The sequence below is a fragment of the Tripterygium wilfordii genome, chromosome 2 (assembly GCF_013401445.1).
Source record: "Tripterygium wilfordii isolate XIE 37 chromosome 2, ASM1340144v1, whole genome shotgun sequence".
Lineage (NCBI taxonomy): Eukaryota > Viridiplantae > Streptophyta > Magnoliopsida > Celastrales > Celastraceae > Tripterygium > Tripterygium wilfordii.
Genome location: NC_052233.1, coordinates 2272323 through 2285382, shown reverse-complemented (window position 1 = coordinate 2285382; position 13060 = coordinate 2272323). Strand labels below are relative to the sequence as shown.

The 13060-nt window shown below is 37.6% G+C and overlaps 1 protein-coding gene across 1 annotated transcript; it reads right to left on the bottom strand.

The window, feature by feature from the left end:
* Window positions 1-5992: 5992 nt before the first annotated feature.
* Window positions 5993-7143, bottom strand: LOC119981531 (protein ELF4-LIKE 4-like). The gene is made up of 2 exons (XM_038824677.1): window positions 6840-7143; window positions 5993-6636 (listed from the first exon to the last, which is right to left on the bottom strand). The coding sequence occupies exon 2, from the start codon at window positions 6591-6593 to the stop codon at window positions 6249-6251; it is 345 nt and encodes a 114-aa protein (XP_038680605.1). The 5' UTR covers window positions 6594-6636; window positions 6840-7143; the 3' UTR covers window positions 5993-6248.
* Window positions 7144-13060: the final 5917 nt, after the last annotated feature.

Genomic DNA, 13060 nt, shown 5'->3' with positions numbered 1-13060 from the left:
GATAAGAAATGGTACGGTGGGAAGGAAAATATTTGTTGAGAAATTCTTCTTGCATTGCCGCCCAAGTCGCGATGGATTGGGGGCGCAAGTTCTCAAACCATTGTTTTGCATGATCCTTCAAAGAGAATGGAAAAAGTTTGAGTCTCAAAATTTCTTGTGTGCATGTAACATCACCAAAAGTAGTACACACCGATTCAAAATCACGCACATGTGAATAGGGTCGTTCCGATTCCATTCCATGGAATTTGGGAATCATTTGGAACATGGATGGTTTAAGGCTCACATTTTGTTGGTTCGGTGGCATGATGATGCAAGAAGGTTGAGTTTGCCTTGCGGGATGCGTAAGCTCCCTCAAAGTGCGATGCTCTTGGGCATGAATGTACTCCACAGGAAGAGGTGCATGTAAATTTTGTCCGAAGGGAGCATATTGTGGCACTTGTGGCATTGGATAATACATGGGATGCACATAATTGTATGGGGGAGGTATATGATATGCGGGAGGCATATTGGGAGGTTGGTAGACATTTTGTAGGGCAATTTGTGCCGTGTTGTCTTGTTGAAGTGGTTGAGGTGCATTTTGCAAAGCATGCTCAACTTGAACATTTGGTAAATTTTGGGCATTTGGCACATTTTTGGGCATCTTGCCCTTGCGCCGGATTCATCAATTCATCAATGTTCACACGTTGCAAAAGACGACGTAATACATCAAGATTGATATCACCCCCACGTACACTCCCCGCATCACTCGCATTTGTGTCACCACCTCTCCCATCTCTATTAGACCCATGCCCACTAACACTATCTCTAAGATGAGACATGATGACAAACAAAGCTATCAAATAACACGAAAGATGGCAACCAACCAAATCAAGTAACACCAGATTTTTCAATCAACAAACAACCAAGAGCAATATCAAGCAAGAACAAGAGCAAAGATAGGAATAGAATGACAATCAACCTCAGGAACAATTACACACCAAGATGTAGCAAGTAGTGATAGAAAGAAAAATGCGCAAAGCTCTCTCAAACAACGTATCACTACCAAGCAGCAAACAAGGTGGCATCCATCGCCTACAGGAATCTAAGTTAGCCCCATCCGCCAAGTTCTCCTCACAATTTTTTTCTTCTCTCTTTGCAGCAACTACACTAAATCAACTACACTAGAAAGCAAGTAAAAGGGAGGAACGAAGTTACCCTTGAAGCGTGACCGTGCTCCTTCCTTATTTGATGACGTTTAATAGCATAAAGCTAGCATCTACAAGCCACCCAGCTCCGTCTTTGACACTCGCTTCCCCGGCAACGACGCCAAAAACTTGACCGACACCAAAGTGTGTGTGTACTTACCCCAAGTGTAGGGTATCGTCAAGTAATAAACCGGTGAGTCCGGTATCGATCCACGAGGAAGCGATGCAAATTTGAAGTGAATGATATGCAAATGACTAGCTAACACTAATAAACACAATGAACATCAACTAAAAGCAAGTAATTGAAATGGGCCGAATGACTCGGTAGCATGAGCGATTTTTGTAATCAAAGTAAGCACAAATTGGATTTAAAACAATTAATTAAAAACCTAGTCTCTAATCCGTCTCGGTGGCTACTCGGTTCTCATACTCAAGGTATCATTGCAAACACACACAACCATACACAATGCATTGTGTGATACTATCAATCATGCATATGCAAAGAGAATTGGGTTATAAGACTTCAATTCATACATGTAGGTCATCGGGTCTCTTAATCTACGATGAACGCAAAGGGATAAGCACCTAATATTATGAATTAATATTCCCCCTTGGGGCTTGGCTTGGCTAACACCCTAGTTTCACACTCAAAAATCAATTAACCATAACTCTCCCATGCATATTCCTAATTTAACCCAAAACCCCATCATCAATACACATAATTAATAGCTATGCAATGGAAAACTCAATTAATTAAGGAAATCATGCAATGGATTTAACAATTCTCAATCAAACACATTAGATGCAATCCCTAGACTAGATAATCCAAGAATACAATCAAATATGTCATTCTCATATATCCACTCACACAACTATCACGAAATTAAAAGAGAGAAATCGAAGCTACGATTCTTTGAACATACCTTGAGTAATCGAAACCGAGCACCCACCGTTTGGGACTAGAAATTAGAAAAAGAACTTAGCCACTCATCATATTGGACATAAACATCAATTTTATAGATGAAAATCAATGTCTACACACGAAATCACAAGAAACCAAGAAAAAACTTAGAGAGAGAAATAGAGAGAAAAACAATGGAGGCAAGAAGTTGGAGGAGATGAATTAGGAAGAAGACCCAATCTTAGGGTTTTCTCCTCTTTTTACAATAGAAAATACCTAACTACCCTTATAAAGTCGTTCCCCATTGGTTACAAGCATGAGTTGCCCCAAATGCCCTTAAAATTCTAGTGCAGAAAAATTGCAGTTCCGCGGTGGGTGTCCGGACACTTCATGCGTCCATCAACTTTGAAGCCTCTGTCTCAATTTGTGAAGAAAGCGTCTGGACGGCACTTTAGGTGTCCGGACACCCACTGTCCGGACAGGTGTCCGGACACGTGCTGAATCCCAGCTTCTTCTTTCAACTCCAAAGGTGCCCAATTCAGTCATTTAAGCCCGATTTCCTGCAAAACCAACGGGAAACATGTATAAGGGTAAAATTACTTTATTTAAACACAAATGAATTACTATAAACACTAGAACCTCCTAATTCGATGGTATTAGGACCTCAAAATAGAGGTCCGGTCACAGCACACGGATGAACTTGAAGTGGCTCGTGACAAGTGGTCCATGTGGACCACTCAAAACATTAAAGCCCTTGTTGGGCCGAGCATGTGATCCTAGTGGATCACTTAAAAGAAATTAAATCCATGTTTAACTGGGGGCCCGTGACCATGAAAGCCCTAGTGGTCAATTTAGATTTTAGACCACTAAATGAGACTTGGCCCAACAGATAAATAATTGGGAAATTTTATCTACACACGACAAAAACACTATCTTTACACCAATTTTTGAACATAATAAGTTTACACCGAAAAAGTTATAAGTCTACATCTAAAATTGTAGTGAAAAGATGATTATACCCTTGATTTATAAAATATAAGAATTTTTATTGTTAAGTTTACGGATCGGGGGACGTCCGGTAAGAGATCGAAAAATTAAAATATTTGAAAAATTATTTTTGATAGTTTAGTAATTTATTTTAAATAATTTAATAACCCATTATACGTTGGTATATTTTAAGAGATCGAAGAGATGCAATAGAGGCGGTAGACACATAGTTTTGATTACACTGCTATCGAGGTAAGGGTTCCTCCATTCTTTGGCCTCTTGTGCCCCGGCTTTTTTTTTATTAGTATATATTTTGGTACATTTTGTTCCATGTATTGGTGATGGTTAAATTCCTACTGTCATTTACAATAGGAATTTATTTGCGAAATGTTGCGTAGTATGGTTCATTATTCATAAGCATTTTATATGGCTGCTTGTGGATAATGTGATTGAGATTGATATATATGATTGTTGTTTTGTGGACCATACTTTGTGGTGTTAATTATTATTGGGTATTGATAGTGGATTTGTACTTTGGATTGTGGATTTGGACTTGGGTGGTTGATCGAATTGTGGATTGTTGTCGTGTGTTGCCTTTGATTGTTGTGGATGGTTTTGAGCGCCACGGTCTTTGATGGTGATTCCGGACTATCGTGTATTGTCTTTGATAGATGTGGATGGTTTTGAGCAACACCGCCTCTAATGATGATTCTACAATGTCGTGTGTTGCCTTTGGTAGATGTGGATGGTTTTGAACGCCATGACCTCCGATGATGGTTGCGGACCACTGTGTGCTACCTTTGATAGATGTGGATGGTTTGAACGTCACGACCTCCGATGGTGGTTCCAGACTTTCGTGTGTTGTGTTGGATAGATTTGAAATAAAGTAAGATTGCTTTTGTTTTGCAAAATTAGAACATGAAAGGAGATGAAAAACAGAAAAAAGAATGAAAGATAGCATAAATAAGAAGAAGGAGACACAGAGAGATGAAGAAAGAAACCGTTCTTCATTATCATATAAATTCAAGTACATAGGCTATATATACAACTCTGATATATGGCTAACGATCATATTTGTATGATCTTGAAGTAACTGTACAGTAACTGCTATGTTAAAAGACATGTTGTTTGGAAAAAAATGGGCTAAACCTAAATAGAATAAAATAAGCCCAATCTTAAACACGCCCAAGACCAAATCTGAAGTGGCTTCTTGAACTAGGGCAGCATCAAGACTCTTCTGGAATTGGTTCTTCTGCAGTCCGATCAATCTCCAATCTTCCATGAAAGCATTGCATGATCAAAGGTGTACGCGAACAAAGAAGAAGATATACATCTTAACAAGATTGTTTAATTGCATGCACATATACAATGCATTGTTGGTATTGATTGTGGCATGATCATACACATTATTGTCTGTGTATTTTATTGTGGTTGTTTCGATTGTTTGCTCATTATTCATATAGATTTAATCTACTCCATATTTTGTTCGATGTTTAGGTATTCGTTTGTCGTTCGTTTCATTTTTGCCCATTCGGGTACTTGCCACATAGGTATCTGGGTTCCTGTCGAGTACTTACTTCTACTAGGATTTATAACTCACCCTTTCTTTGTCTTCCTCACTTTCAAGTGAGTTCGTTCTGGGTGACCAATTTCTCGCGGCGTGATCGTGGTGACATGGATACTATGATCCTGTAAGGTTATGGTAATGTTTTTAGGTTGTTATCGTTTGAGCTTACACAAATTTTGATTTTGAACATTTTTAATGTTTATTTTATTAATAAATGCACTTGGAGGGTTTTGAAAACAAAGTTTTGGTGGTTGAGGTCAGTATCATAATTTCACAGTCCCCTCCAAGATGAGTCATTACAATATAGAAGAAACAAGAGAGAGTAATTGAAGCTAAAGATATAGGGTCCACTATATTTGTAAATGAGAGGAAAGAAGGACAACAATGACATCATCAAAATGCAACTCAAAAGGGGTAACTACAACATTAAGCTTGAGAAGAGAAGAGAAGACTACCAATAACAAAGAAGTAAAGAGAATTTAAGTAAAGAATAAGCAAAGTTCAGTCATTTCCATTTCTAAAAGAATCATTGGACCCTTTGTTTCTCTTGTTTGATTTTGAATAATACTAATCATCTTTCTGTCTCTTGGAAGTACTAGCACCATTTTCCAAAACAACATTGCAAGGCATCTTTCTTTAGTTTATTTAACATTATATAAATCAGGAACAACCAAGTAATAGCCACCAAATGTGACAAATCAGTGGTCAAAAAGATTCTAAATTAAATACTTTCACCTAAAGAAGCTATCTCCCATTGTTCATAAGCATATTAAATCTCAGAGGCCCAAAGGTTCTCAAGATCACAACAATAATGTGCCCATTACACCCACTACAGAGAGGCAAGGAGCTCAGAGAATCATGATCAGGAGCTTCCAAACACAGAAAACTGGGTACTAGCTATGAGTTTAATAATGATATATACCAAACTCCACCTCAATCTTCAACTAGAGACCAGACACTATAAGATTAAGGCATCTCTTTTGACAGATATGGGAAAAAGAATAAAGTGGGTTGTTCAGAGTTCAAATCAAGAGAAGATCATAGGACATCACTAGAAAATGGTGATCATCATTGATTAGGACAGAAATCAAATTTAAAGCCTCTTTTAACAACCTAAAAGATGAGACAAACTTTAAAGTCTTTAAATTTCTCAATAATAGTATTTTCCTATTTCTCATTGATGGCAGAGCTAAGCAACAAAGCTTTGGTCTACCAAGCAGAAAATTAAAGATGAACTCATACATGAAGCTAACTGAGGGAATAAGGCCATAACCCAGCAAATTCTACAAGCCAAAAAACAAGCACAATGAAGGCATAAAAGAGAAAAATAAGCTCAGTGGACCAAAAAAAATCCTCTACAGAAAATCTGACCAGAGTCTATGCAAAATATGATTGTAAATTTGTCAAATTGTTCTTACAATGGGAATACTGAATTAAAGCCTAAAAAATGTATCAGTCGTGCAAAAGAGTTTGCATGGTCTTATCAAATCCTTTTCTTTTGCTATGACAATAGTTCTTTTATTACACTCCTTTTACAGTTTACTACACTGTCTAAAAAGAAAAGAAAAGAAAAAGGAAGAAAGTAGTGCAGAATCTATACCAATACCAATTACCCAGATCTAACTCTCTTCTGATTGGCTTTTCCATCAGATCTCAAAGTTCCACTTGACTCTGCTTCTGATGAAGCTTCAATAGATCTTGTAAGTGAGCTTGAGAGATCAGCATAGAGATCTACCACCATTCTTATGTTACTGTTCAGCTCTCTAATCAAAGCCACATTCCGGCTCAAGTTATCAGGAATTTTCGACTGGTGGTTTTGGTTGATCTCGTTGATTAGCAATCTGTTCAGATCTAAAATACCTTGGACCTGCATAAAATTCTTATGAACCGTCTGCACAATTTTGCTATCTACTGGAATACCGTTTCCTACTCCTGAAAATATCCGACCTTCCATTTCAAATCCAGTTTCTCTTCAGTCCACTACAAAATAGTCGTGCCTGCATCAAGAAGTTAGTATGAGTCAAGCTAAATTTGAAAAGAGTTCTCCAAACTACAGACGAGGTTTCTTACTGAATAAAATCACAGTAATCAATTTTTCTCTTTATTATTTCAAACTGGAAAGAAATGTAAAAAAATCCAACCCAACTTAGATAGCCATAGAGATAGAGTTGTAATGGATGGAAGCAGTTAGGTTTCAAACCTTGGCTGATGGCTGATCATTCTAGCACCACAAACATGAAAGAATTCAGTAAATGTACCCTAATCAAGAATTTGGCTCAGTTGAGGTGGATTTTGCCTAATTTCTATGCCTTTATCTATCTCTCATTTCGATTTACCCAGACAGAGTAGTAATCGCATCGTCAAAAGAGACACATAGAAGCGGAGATATATCGAAGGAAAAAGCACACAGTTTGTTCCCTGACAGAAGAATAAAAACCTTAGAAAAAAAAATAAAGGATGCCACTTTTCCACAAAAAGGAACCCTTTTCCCTTTTTTATGTCATTAATAAAATCAATCCCAAGTAGGTTCTGATTAAGCTTTGAAGAATCCCAGAATTTGTATGTAACCCCACAAACAAGTGAATACACTACAGCAATGCCATGGAAAATCCTCCCAAAACAATGATAATGATAATTAGACAAAAAGGACCAATGACCAAAACAATGTACTTTTGAGTCTGGAAAGAAGAAGGTCTCTGTTGTGCAAAATTGAAAATAAAAAGAGATCAAGAAAGAAATACCAGTTTTTGATAAATACTGAGACAAAAACAATTTGTTTGGATTCAACCAAAGAAGATTCATGAGTTAGCAAAATTCGATTTTTTTTTTTTTTTTTTTTTTTTTTTTTTTTTTTCAAATGAGCCATTGGTTGAGTGGCAATGACTTTGCATGTCCCTGACTGAGGTCATGGGTTCTAGTCTCACCTCCTCCGAATATTTACAAGGAGGTGTGTGGGCTTCGTCTGCCCCTACATGGGCTTGATATTTTGCCCATGCGTGGGCTTGATTTGTGCCTCCTGCGTGGGGCTTGTTGACACCTGTACTTTCATAGGCTTGATCTGGTGGTGTGTCGTATATTGTGTTTGTACTTGTACTAAAAAAAAAAAAAAATTCGAGCTTTTTTTGTGTGTGTGTTTGACAACTACATATATATACACACATATATGTGTCTTTATGTTCGACAACTGTATGTTTGACACAGATATGTTACACTATCACTGATGTAAACAGCGGTAGTACTACACAAATTGCAAATAAAGGTTTGCCACTTGAACATCGGCTTCACTAAAAACAAAATATTGCCGCTATTTTGAATAACGGTATGGTGCTAAATTTTTAAAAAATTAAACTTAGACATTAAATGCCTAATAAAAAAATACTGGAGTGTCATATACAAAAAAAGCTCGCAAAATTCATCCCCGGAATTTATAGGGAATTGGCAAACCAATATGAATCAGTTCAAGAAATAAATAGATAAAAAAAAAAAAAAAAAACTAACTACAAGGCCATACATTAACCAATTATACCATTAAATTGGAACCCCCACAAGTACTCAAAAATAATGAATTGAATGGTAGGGAAAGGGGAGGAGCAAACTTTTTATCTCCCAGTCTCACAGAAATTTTCAGATTTATTCAAAAGGATAAAAAGAAGAAGAAAGCATATGAACAGAATTATGACTCAAAACGTAAAAATCAAGCATACCCATTTACTTGGAAAATCTCAAAAGCATAAAGTGGGAAGAATTGGGGAAAGAAGTACATTTTCGCACGGTTCCCCGGAAAGATATATTTTCCGAGAAAAATGAGGTTAGGGAATGGACATCGATGAAATCTTGAGGCCCCAAAATCATGAAACAGAGAGAGGGGAGAGAGGAAATATGAAGAAAAGGTTTCACCGACAAAGAAGAAAGACGTATTTAAAGACACAAGGAATACATGATGTAAATATAAACATTAGTAATATTGGTTAGGGTTAAAGTTTGAACTCCAAAATAACATATTTATGTACATTGCAATTGTTTACCGTATCATAACTTTTTTTTTGGAGCATTTGAAAATGCAATAGCATTTCATTATTTTAACCTTCAAAAACGAAGAATATCCCACTTTTTTTGGGTCATACTCTAAATATATTCTAAATCATATTCACCCTTCATAAAAACTTTTTAAATGTTAGATGTCTTCTGCACTGGATAGAATATGTCGCATTTCTTGCAGTTAGGGATATGAGTGTATGGGTTATGGTAGTGTGTGTGATCAGGAGTGTGATTTTATAACTTTAAATTGAGATTCCAATATCCTTTAATTAGGGTGTTCGAGTGTTTAGTTAATGTTATTATGTGTGTTGTACTTTAATTATTCACTTACAATTTTTTCTCGTTGGTGCCCGACTCTGTACTTCAGAGAACATATATTTTCATGGGCTTTTTGGGTATTTTTCAATTGTAACCAATGGGGGATGACTTTGTATGGGTAAATATGTATTTTTGACTATAGGAAATGGGTAAAAACCCTAAGGGTTTCCCCTCATTGATTCTCATGCAGGATAGTTGTAGGAGTAATTTTAGGTTAGTTTCTCTCTCCAGATTTCTTTGATTTTCTTAGGTTCAGTCTTTGATTTAGAGTAAACACTGATTTAGATGACAATAAATTGGATGCTTATCATCAATTTCATAAGTGGCTAGTTCTATTTGGTCTCTAATCCCAAAGGGTGGATGCAATGTTCGATTGCTCAAGGTATGTGTATAGAATCGTAACTTCGATTTCTCTATTTCAATTTTGTGATAGTTTTGTATTGGGTGCATATGAATGAGTATGTTTTTATTGTGTTTTCTTGATTCGGAGAGTGAGTCGGGTTTGACGACTAAGATAGGCCCCAAGGGGGAATATTAATTCATAAAAATTGATATGTTGTGTGCTATGTATTCATCGTGAATCTAGGAACTCAATTAAGCATGCTTGAATCGATGTCCTTAATGCCCAGTGCATGATTTCTCTGATTGTTTGTGCCAAATTGCATAGTCATTGATTATGTGTATTGATGATTGGATTTTGAGGTATTCATGGAATGAGCATGGTACAGTTATGGCTAATTGGTCTTTGAGTGTGGAATTAGGGTACTAGCAAAGCCGAGCCCCATGGGAAGATATTAATCCATAAGACTAGGTGTCTACCCCTTTGCATTCATCATAGATCAAGATGCCCGATGGCCTCCATGTTTGAACGGAAGTCTTTATATTCAATTTCCCTTGTATATACATGATTAATGGTATCACACAATTTCATTGTACATGGTTTTGTGTGTTTGCAATAGTATCTTGAGCATGAGAAATGACCATCCACCGGGATGGATTAGAGGCTAGATGTCTTTAATTAATTATTTTCATAAAATATTGCTTACATTTGGTTACAAAAATACATTCCATGCTACCGATTCATTTGGCCTCTTTACTTTCTAAGCATTTATTCGTTATTCCTTGCGTTTAGCTCTTTAGTTAGGTTTGCATTTATTCGTTATTCCTTGTGGTTCGACTTCGAACTCCCGGATATTATTACTTGCTGATTACCCTACACTCGGGGATAAATTCACACACACACACACACTATTTCCTGTCGGTCAAGTTTTTTTACGCCGTTGTCTGGGAAGCAATTGTGAAGATGAAGGGTGGCTTGTAGACGCTTTTTGCCATCAAATAAGGAAGGTGCTTGGTCACGCGGCTAGGGTAGTTGAAAAAAAGTGAGAAAAGTGATAAGGGAGAGAAACATAGAAAAAAAGAAGAATATGTCCCTGAGTTACTTATTCACTCTCATGTTGAGGACAATTTAGAGGCAACACTTGCAAAGAATTCAATTGAGGGTGTGCTAGCATTGGTTAAGAAAGATAAACAACTCTTGATTGAGGGGATGATATGAAGAAAGTTTTGAAGTCTTACCTATTTACGGTGTGGGACATTTGTCCCCTCCTTTAGGAGAATTGGAGTCTTTCTCAATTAAAGTTGAATCATACCAAGTGCACCCACCAAAATCGAAAAAGATGCCTTTACCAATTGGATTTAAAAAGTCTTCTAAACGCCACTTTGCGCATAAATGTTCTACAAAAATTAGAAAAGTGTGGTGTCCCAAATCCCAATTATAATTTTTTCTATGTAAGTTTTGAGAAAAGGGGACCGGATCATGCGTGGTCCGTCATGTTTCTCAACATAGGAGTGGTGACTTTGAAGATACTCTTGGGATCTCAAGGATCCCACCCCCCCTAGTGACATGATTCATTCATTCTTGTACATATGTGTTTAGGATTTGTTTAGATTTCATGTTCTTTTTTTGGTGTGTTTTGTGTGCTCACAATGTATTTCACAATTTTATGCTCCTTGTGTGTTCATTTTTTGTTGACATTGGGGACAATGTTTCATTCAAGTTAGGGTTGGGAATTGTGAAATGATTGTGATTGTGTGTGCGTTTCTTCTTTTATTTTGATGTGTTATTGTTGGCACTAAAAACATATTGGGCCTAATGGGCTAAGAATATGTGCAAAGCCCATTGTGCTACCTATTATGGTTTGGATTGTTATGGCTCATAAGCCCATATTATTGAAGAAGAGAAGCCCATTTGATGAGTAACTGCCCAGGTGCAGTTGTAATGAGAGTGGTCCATGAAAAGAGGAAGAAGTTGTGACAGTTACCACAAGGTGGTCCAGGTGGCAGCTTTGTGAGAGATTTAAGGGAAAACTGACATGAAGAGGTGGTAATGGCTTCAAACTGACAAAAAATGGCACAAATGAGGGGTAACTGTAGTAGGATCATGGTTTATGGAGGAGATTGTCGTGCAAGACAGGAGGTATAAAAGATGGTAGACAGACAGACGACACACACACAACCAGTCAAACAAACATACTACTCAAGCCCAAAGGCAATTTCAACTTTCAAGCTTCCTAGCATCTTAGCATTTCAATTACATTTCCAAATCCTTGTCAATTTCAAGCAAACATTATGTTCATTCCAAATTCTCTTGTACTTATTTCCTATCAAGTTTCAATACCAACCATCGTTGTGTAAATTGTTCTTGGTGTCTGTTTATGTTTCTTCATTTCAATCTCAACGAAGCGCACTTCAGTGGAGTTGGGGAACCTAAAACTATTGAGGTCCCAAGATAGTTCGTTCAATCGTCTAGATAGAAGCCATATTTACATTCGGTGCAATTCATTCACATTAGTGTAGGAAAATATAATCCTTGGAACACCCGCAAATCATCATCACCTTGGGCCACATTTAGGTGACAATAACCTTTTTTGGCACACCCGGTGGGACTTGAGAAAAAGCATCTGACAGCTACTATGGCTCCGCGCACTCGATTGTCAAGAAAAGAACCAGTTGATGGGGAGAATCCGCAGGAGGAAAACCCACTGGCTGAGATGGAAGAGGCCGCCAATGATGGCGGTACTGAAGAAAAACAGGAGTTCATTGAACGACCAGCTGGCTTATCCGATGAAGCCGCTATCTTATTTGAACATCTGGTCAAAAGCAATTCCCATCACAGAAAGGAGCTAACTACCAGGCTGATGGTGGTTACAACAAATACACACCTCCCCCAATGCGCTCTCCATATGGTAATGGTCAGAATTTCAGACCTGTTACATATGGGAATACTAATCCTATGAGTAATCCAGCTACTTATGCAAATACTGAACCCGCTGGATCTGGAGGTAACACGGCTGCAGGAGTGGGTACTGCTCGCAGAGTTCAACCTATAATTCCACCAACACCACCGATTGATCTGGAGATTCTCAGACAGCTAGTTCAAGACTTATATGGCTATGGCCATAGACCAGTTGGCCGGTCAGAGTATCACAAACCTTATCCAGCCGCTGTGGATAGGGAAAATCCTTACCCAAGAGGATTCAGAGTACCCAACTTCACTTTATTTTCTGGAGAAGAAGGACTGTCCACCGTGGAGCATATTGGTCGCTTCACTGTGCAGTGTGTCGAATTAGCAAACTATGACAACTTTGACAACCTTCGTCTCAGGTTATTTCCAAATTCTTTGACAAGAGCTGCTTTTACTTGGTATTCCACATTACCAAGGAATTCCATCAATACATGGTGGGAGATGGAACGGTCATTTCATACTCAGTTCTTTAGAGCTGAACTAGAGGTGTCTGTGGCTGAACTATCCAGATTGGTGCATAAGGCAGGAGAAACCACCAATGCTTATATTGCTCGTTTTAAAAAGCCGAGGAATAGATGCGGCATCTATCTGCCTGAGTCAGAATTTGTCAAGATGGCCCAGCAAGGATTGGATATTAAATTGCGTAAAAAGTTCCAAGGTATGGAATTTTATGATTTTTATGAAATGGCAGCAAAGGTAGCAGAGTATGAAGAATTGTTGAAAGAAGAAAGTAGGAGAAAGAAATCTTCTATGAGAAC